This window comes from Morus notabilis, unplaced genomic scaffold (assembly GCF_000414095.1).
Source record: "Morus notabilis unplaced genomic scaffold, ASM41409v2 Scaffold758, whole genome shotgun sequence".
Taxonomy (NCBI): domain Eukaryota; kingdom Viridiplantae; phylum Streptophyta; class Magnoliopsida; order Rosales; family Moraceae; genus Morus; species Morus notabilis.
In genome coordinates, this window is record NW_010365805.1 from 438,498 (window position 1) to 447,193 (window position 8,696).

The 8,696-nt window shown below is 34.2% G+C and overlaps 1 protein-coding gene across 1 annotated transcript; it reads right to left on the reverse strand.

The window, feature by feature from the left end:
* Positions 1-4,145: 4,145 nt before the first annotated feature.
* LOC21399954 (E3 ubiquitin-protein ligase PUB23) lies at positions 4,146-5,670 on the reverse strand. The gene has a single exon (XM_010108698.2). It carries the CDS (start codon positions 5,514-5,516, stop codon positions 4,257-4,259), a length of 1,260 nt encoding a protein of 419 aa, XP_010107000.2. The 5' UTR covers positions 5,517-5,670; the 3' UTR covers positions 4,146-4,256.
* Between the last annotated feature and the right edge of the window lie 3,026 nt (positions 5,671-8,696).

Consider the following 8,696-nt stretch of genomic DNA (forward strand, 5'->3'; position numbering starts at 1 on the left):
TGATTATTTAAATTTGAATTTGAACACATCTAGATTTATCCATTTAAACTTATTTGATAAGTTGTTCAATTTAGAATTCAAATTAATTTAAGTTTGACTTAAATTGGAATTTGAATTTGAGTCAAAATTGGACTACAGGATAAAGGATAATTTTCTCTTCCTTCCCTATTTGATATTGGCGCTACACAGGGATGAGAATCCCCATCTTGGCCGGCCACACTAAGGGATAAGGGAATAGGAGCTTCTGTTTAAAATTCAAATAGGAGATAATTAACAAGCTTTATCTTAGAGGTAGAGATTGGATTCCTTCTAGAAGTTTGACTTCTACTCTATAAATACTATTTTTGAGACAATTTTCGGAATGGTTTTTTACCCTAATTTTAGAGGTAGCCGAAATTTCTCTATAGAAATTTTGGAAACAATTTTTCAGCCCTAAGAGTTAAGGCTGGCCGAAATTCTCAAGAGAGAAAGGAAGGAAAAATTTTTCTCCAAAAATTCCACATCGTGCATGTGATGGTGTTTGTGGAAATTCGAGTGTTTATTGTAACCCGTTTTGTCTCATGTGTGCCCACACACACGTCTTCGTGGATTCGAGGTCAAAGAACTCAAGTTATCATCCGAGTCGGCTTCCAGGTATTTTTTCTAATTGAGTTCTTAATAAATGAATTAATGAGATTAATTTATTCGTGCATAAATTAATATAATCTATAGAGTATCTCAAAAGTTTTATGAAAATTTTTGTTATACATGATTTGCCTCCCTCCCCGCACCACGCTTCCGCATCCGAATTCGATTCGGAAACCAACAATCATTTCATCCTCAAAAAATGCCTCATCACCAAGCTCAGGAAAAGCAGTGAAATTAGGGAAGTTTGGTGCGGCCATTTTCTGGAAATTGATAGAACTTGATTGAACTTTGTAAATGAAAGAGCTAGAAAAGGAATGAACGCGAGAAAAAAGCTTAGAATCAAAATCAAAGAGACAAGTTGAGAGATAGAATGAGAGTGAGATGAGAAGTTGAGAGTGAATTATTGTGTGAGATTTATGGTAGAATTAAGGAGTATTTATAGGGGATTTTGGGGGTGAATTTCTGAATTTTGAGCATTTTAGCCGTTGGGCCCTTCGCGGGCCCAACGTCCGGCACGTGACAGGCCTCCCGTTTGGCCCGTCACGTGCCAAACGCGAAGGATCCCCTGGACCAAATGAAATGGGCTGTTTCATGGGCCGTTTTGCGGGCTTGGGCCGGGCCGAATTTGGGCTTGGGCCGGGCCGAATAAGGGTCGTGCCGTGGGCCTCCATGTGCTTGGGCCGTGGGCTGAGAAGCTGAGGCCCAGCCCTAGCTGACACGTGCTGTGCCGGCACGGCCCGAAACAGTAGCGAACCGGGCCTGCCGAATCAGACACTATTACGGACTGGGCTGGGCCGGCCATGGGCGGGAATCAGACACTATTACGGACTGGGCTGGGCCGTCCATGGACGGCCCGGCCCATTTGACACCTCGAGCAGGTATTGTCAAAATATAAATTTGAAACAGAATTGATACTTTCGTACTGTCCAAATGTGAAAAATGAGCTTAATCAATTAAAGAGATTCAGGCAGCTTTAGTGGGACCACACACCACAGGCTGGCCAAGCACGTGACATCTGTTTAGATTTACCAACTAATTTAACACTTTGTTTGGTTGGACAGATGGAAGTTGGACGAGGGGAATTAGGAGATGAGAGAGAGAGAGAGAGAGAGAGAGAGAGAGAGAGAGAGAGAGAGAGAGAGAGAGAGAGAGGGAGAGACTGGCAGAGAGAGAGAGAGAGAGAGAGAGAGAGAGAGAGAATTGAGGGAACTTTTTTGATAAAACGGGGGTTATTTTTCAATCTATAAAATTAATAAATTAATAATCAATATGAGCAATACATATAGTAACCCTCCAATGAAGTTCTATCCATTTTCAACTGTTTCTATTCTAAAAACAAAACAAAAAAAAACAAAAAGGAAATGTATATTTGTCTTCTCTCCTTATTTGAAGGAGATATATATATTATCATCTTATCTCCAACTTTCTGTCTTTCATTGATGTACCAAATACCACCTTTGTTGTGATCGAAGAAAAAGTGTGGAGAAAGCTCAAACTTTTCTCAGTACGTAGGAGACAAAAATATTTTGATCAAAGGTTATTCAAGCCAAAACTACTTACACTATTAACTAGTGTCTTGATCAAATGAAATTTGTGTCATAGGTTCCCAAACTTTTAAATTCATTACATGTGGGATCACTATTTTTGAAATCTTCATTTTGGGTCCCAAGAGTTATATCTTCTTGACTAGCATAAGTCCTTCCGTCAAGTTAGCCATTAACCCTAACCCCCGCTCCAAACATATACATGAGTTTGGAGACTTACAATGCATATTTACTTTGACAATAAAGGACATTTGGTGTTGGTTTTATTTTTTTTTTCTTTATTTTGAAGAGTTCGTTGTATTTTTTTCTTTGAAGTAAATGGAAATATCTAGATGCAAATTCAGAAGGTTATTGTACCGTTTTTAAATAAAGGAAATAATATAAGGTAACATTGCATCGTGTAGAAAATGAAAATAAATAAATAAATGCCTTTTGGATGTAAAACATTGTTGGAAAAAATTTCGATGAAAATTTTGGTAAACATAAGAGAATATCAATAAAAATATTAAAATTGGTAGAAATATGCTAGAGAATTTACGAAAACAATGATTTTTTTTAATAGATGAAAACTATATATGAATATTCACTTTAAAATATAGTCATTCTTTGCCATATTTAGGATATGACTAGAGAAAAAATAATATACATAATCAAGTTTTACATGTTAGGCATATTATACAGAAATCACAATCCTCAAAGTAAATCCTATTAGTCTCAAACGTGATTAGGATTTTCTCTTAGAGCATCTCCCATAATTCATGTACTAATTATAAATCTAGTATTTGAGTGTAAAAACACACTCTTTAATATAATGTTATTTGTTGTAGTAAATTTGCCATTTGTTATACTTTGTGAAAAATTTCCTACCAAGTATAGCATATGACAAATTTGATACTTGCTTCTTATTGGTTGATATGGTTGCTCTTTCATTTAATCATTACAACTTTTGCTGTTTTAAATTATTTTAAAATTAAAAGTTCACTTTTATAACTTAGCTCAATGATTATAGAAAAAGTAGATTTAACATTTTAAATAGCATTATGTATTGGAGTATAAGTGAAAATAACACGTGCTATCATATTTTTTGGTGTCAAATATATAATTGGCATTAACATTTAGGTCTTAATTCAAGCAACATTGGTGCTATGAATATTAGAAAAAGCTTTGCACCAAAGAGCATGTCAACAACCACATAATGTATATCCTTAAATTTCAAATTAAGTAAATCTACGTCATTAGTCCCTAAACTTTTGCACCCGGTGAGAGTTAACGACCAAATTGGCTGTTGAGAATATACAAAGTTTGGAGACCCCTTAATCAATATTCAAAAATAGACTCAAGAGTCATTAGTTAAAAAGAAGAGCTTTGATGCTTTTAAAGAGCTTCCCGTCTAAACAATACGGGATCAAATTTTCCTTTAATAAATTTTCAATATTCAAAAACAAGTACATGATCAAATTTGCTATCTCTTAAACCAAGCCTCAACAACCTACCTCATGTCATTTGACTTATTTATTGTTTGCATGACGGATGCTCATAGGATAAAAGTATAATTATTTATGTATGTAAATGAAGTAATCTCTTATGGGATGTTTGTTTTAAGAGTTCGTTCCTGGTTCTGAATTATGGTTCTTGATTCTCTACAGTATTTTTCTCTCACAAAAAATTTGAATTTCAAAAATCAGAATCATGAATCATGGTTCTAAATCTATAAACCAAACATCCCATTAAATTTTTAAAAGCAGTGATTCCGTAAATAATGAGTTTTTATTTTCCAATCAATAGAAGTATAATTTTCTAACAACATGTTCAATAATAAATCACAACTTATTTACGACATTAGTCTTAATTATTTTTTATTTATATTTTCTGTCGGGTATCACACAGAGCATATATAATACTCGAATACTTATGCATGGTAAGTAGATAAGTTAACTTAATATTTTAACCTCTTTCTAGTGATCCCTTAGGGAGTCACAGAATTTTCTCTCTCTTAATCAACAACTAAACAAAAATCTAAAAAATAAATAAATATTTGGAATATCCCATTAAACTTATTGATTTGATCATGATCATCATGATTTATTACCTGGGGTAATGGGACTCATCTATACAAGGGGAGTCTTTCCACTCCCCAGAATGTGTCTTTAGCATCTCTCTTGCTCTCTCCTTCAAATATCCAGCACACTCCACTTGAAGCAAAACACACAGCCTAGAAACCGCTCCACACTCCAGCATTTCCCTCAGAACCTGTTTGGTTCCCGAGAATCTGCAAATCAAAGAAAATATCATCACGGCTCTGTCGTCCACCGCCTGCGAAACCCGCAATATCCTCCTCGAAACGACGAAGATGCTCGCTTTGTGGCTCAGAAACTGAGCCCTCCCATCGGCACATGAACACAAGTGGAACAAAATACCGAATACCAGCTCCGTCGTTTTCCTCTCCGTGGAGTTTATCTCCAGCTCCACGAGCTCGAAAACGGCGCCGTATTGGACCATCACCGTCCGGTTCCGACCGTAGGGACCCGCCTGGAGCAGTATCTGCAACGCCGCGTTTAGTCCTTGGTGTGTGATGTTCTTGTCTCTGTTCTTTACGACTTCCAAAATGTTTCTGAAGAATTCGGGTTTTAGTCGCGAAAGATCGTTAGGGTTACCTTTCTCGACGATCGATTTCAGGACGAAAACTGTGTGGGCTTTGATGTGATTCTTGTTATTCTCGAAGGTGCAACTCAAAACCCAGGTGAGAGAATCCATGACGTGTTCGTTCTCGAACAGATTCTGATCTGTTAATCCCGAGGAAGAATTCATATTGTTAGTACTATTTTTGATCCGGACTATGTAGTGAAGAATGCTCATAGCTTGTTCAAGCCCTTCCGTTTGGTTCCTCAGAAAACAATATTTCGCAATGTACGAGAAAACGGCTTTTGCAACGCTGGTTTCGACCATAAATTTCCTGTTCCTTTCATTTTCCGCCGCGAGAGTTTCCAATCGTTTGATGGCTTTCAGCTGATGATGATGATCACCGTCTAAGTCCTTGAGAAGTTTGAGGATTTGAGCCTTTTCCAAAGGGGGCTTCGGAGTCGGGATCCGCTCGACGCCCTTCGACGAATTCTCCGAGCACCAGGCCTGGATCAGACGGCGGAGAGTGTGGTTCGGGGTCAAGTCGGCGTCGGACAGCGGCAAGGGCTGTTTGGTGACGGGGCAAGTGGTGTTCTTGGAGGTTAATAGCCAGTGCTCAATGCTCTCTCGGTCGTAGGTTATTCCGGTTATGGCGGTTACGGGGTCTTTCATGATTTGGAGTGAAATTGGGCAGATAAAATAATGAGGAATTTCAATATCTTCCATTAATTAAGAATAAAAGAAGGTTTTTGAATTGTAGTACTAGCTTAAGCTTTCAGAGCTTATTTGGAGTGGAAATGGTGGTGGGAATTAATTATTGATGAAACCAAGGGATATGGAAATAGAAGAAGAAGACTAATTTGTTGGTTTTATGTAGTGGTAAGAGATTTCGGCTAACCAATGGTGCAAATACATTTGACCAACACTTAAAAGGGAAGATAGAGAAAGTCGACTGAAGAAGAAGTTGTGAGACTTAATTTGTTTGGTAGAAAAATACATTGGCTATTATTATGTTTATATACTAGTCAGCATTAATTACGCATCTTCATCAAATATTTTTAATAATATATGAATATATATATATATATATAACTTATTGTGGCTGCACCAATATGTATAGCAAAGAATTCTTTAATAGGGTATAAAAAAAATGCCCTAACATCACAATATGATGTTTAATTGATAGATTTTTGTGAAATTCTATTAAATCGTCATACTTTATTTATTATGATATGATTTGATAGATATTTATCAAATTATATCATATATCTATCAAATCATATCATATAAATATATATTTATCAAGTATTGTTAAATTTATCAAATTTGGTAGAATAAGGTGTTTGATTAATAGATATTTATAAAATCTTGTTAAATTAGTTTTTATTCGACATGATAAAAAATAACAATCAAATTTAATCTAACGGTTAAAAATGCATACTAAATCCGTCAGAAAACATCATGTAGTACAGATGCATGTACTGCTTGCCATGGAATTATTTATTTATTTTGGTCTATATTTTCTTTGGTGGTCATCTGTGAGTCTGTTGATGGACAATTTTACTGGTAAAATCCATTCCAAAGACAAAGTCAGTCGGATATTGGTCAAAAAAGAGGAAAGTCATATATTGGCCCTACTATGCCCAGCATCAGAAGAACACGGTTATGCATTGCTTTATATTGAGATAATTAAAATCACACGGAATAGTATAAAATCTGGCAATAATCAATGGAATTCAAATTTATTTTGGTTGGTCAAATTTACACGTAGGTACAAATATTAATATAAAATATATATATATATATATGTCTATATGGGGGACCAATGTGATCAAAGTTTTTCAGATTTTTGCAGCCAAAAAGAAAGAAAAGATGAAATTGGTACGTAGTTTCGTGATATTGAAGCAAAAATGTAGTTAGAGTGGGGACTAATCTGTGAAAGATAAATTACTTTTTTAGATAAGGACCGTGTATATATAATTAATAAGGTTATGAAATGTGAAAATCGAATATGTAAAGTATCAAATTTGATTCGTACTCATGATCACTGCACTCAGACAACCGCCATATATATAGACCACTTTTCAATATGAAAAAAAAAAAAAAAAAAAAAAAAAAAAAAAAATGTACACAAGTTAGTACAAAAGAATTACACAGAAAGACAGAGCATATATATATATATACGTGATATTATGGTTTACAACTTTCTAGAGAATATTGTTTACGTCTGTTATCTACAATATTTCGTTTTTGTATGTATATATGCATATAATTGGTTTTCTCCTTTCTTTTCTTTGTTATTTTTTTTTAAGGAGATTTTTTCTTAATTAATACATGTGTGGTAAGAAGGATGAAAAATAAAAAGGAAGAACGTAAAAATTCATACGAGGAAAATATTTAAAAGTAGATAGTTGTTATTTGGTAGAGAATAAGAGAAAAAGTTATTTCATTTATCCAAAGTTTTATCCCAATGTTCTCTATAATAAAGGGCTCAGCTAAGAAAAGTTTTTCAATGGAGACATATAATATGAATACAAAAGAGATAAGTAAGATGCCATATTTCATTTTAATCTATAGAGATTGGATTCTACAATTAAATTTGTTTAGAGGGCCAAGAACTCTCCCGGACGTCAATTGCGTTGGTGAGTTGATTGAAGTCAATTTAAGTCGATGGAATGTAAAAATTCTGGAGAGAGAGAGAGAGAGGAAGTAAATTCGAGATATGAGATCTATATGTGATGTATTTGATATTTAGATGCCCAATTCGTGATTATAACCCTTGTTTATAGGTGATGATTTTAAGTTTCTTTTTTCCTTAAGCTGATGGGTAGTCGATTGGAGAATGGATAGTTTTCTCTTTATTCAGTTTGCTTTCCCATTTCTTATTTCTTTATTTGCTTCTTGATATCTATCCTTTTCAAAATTGGTCTAATTCACGCCTTTTATATCAGATTTGGTTGTATTGGACTTCATGGCCTCCAAGAAACTTTCTTTCTTGATTTATTCATGGTAGTATTCATGGGTCTCTTGTTGTCGTACTTCTCTAGTTGATATTGTCTCTTGAGTTGATCCTTCAACTAGTCATTTCAATCAACCTGCTTCTCCAAATTTTGTCCACGTGTAAGGCTATATATAATCTTAGTGCTGATTTTATCCCTAACATATTCCAAGTTGTTTGAGTTCTTCGGTAAGGTTTGATCTTCGTATTGATGAATAAAACTCATTTGTCCGTAAAAAACAAAAAAAACAAAAAAAAAAAACAAAAACAAAACAAAAACAAAAAAAAACAAAAGATATAAGTAAGAGGCCTAATAATTAGAACTCTTCCTTATAGATACTAAGTAGCGCCATATTTTCTTATAAGAGTGCGTAGAATTGTAATCTTTTGTTTAAAACAGGGAAAATATAATTATAGTATCTTGTAGTTCAACACTTTTTTAATTTGGTATTTCATATTCGGAAAAAAATCCATTGGCGCACCTGTTATTTAAACAAATCTCATTTGGGTACCTTGACCTCATTTTTTGGGATATAAATCGATGGTTCTTCCCTTTGATCACTTCAGAAAATTAAAAAAAAAAATTCTAAAAAATTTGTTAAATAACATATTTTATTTTTATGTTTAGATCTTATATTTTTATTTTAAGTAAATTTGGGGAAAATTTTTGGACTAAAAGGGGAAACCGTCATTTTATGTCCTAAAAACATAGGCTTGAGGTATTCGCATGATATTCCGCAAAATAATTACTTCCATGAAATCTTACAAACGCAAAGATAACTTGATAAAATGCCAAATTATAGGATATCAAAATGATAATTTCCCTAAAAAATTATAATTTTACCATGACACGTGCCCCCACTAAAACAAACCTCACTATGATTGTGTGTGTGTGTATATATATATAT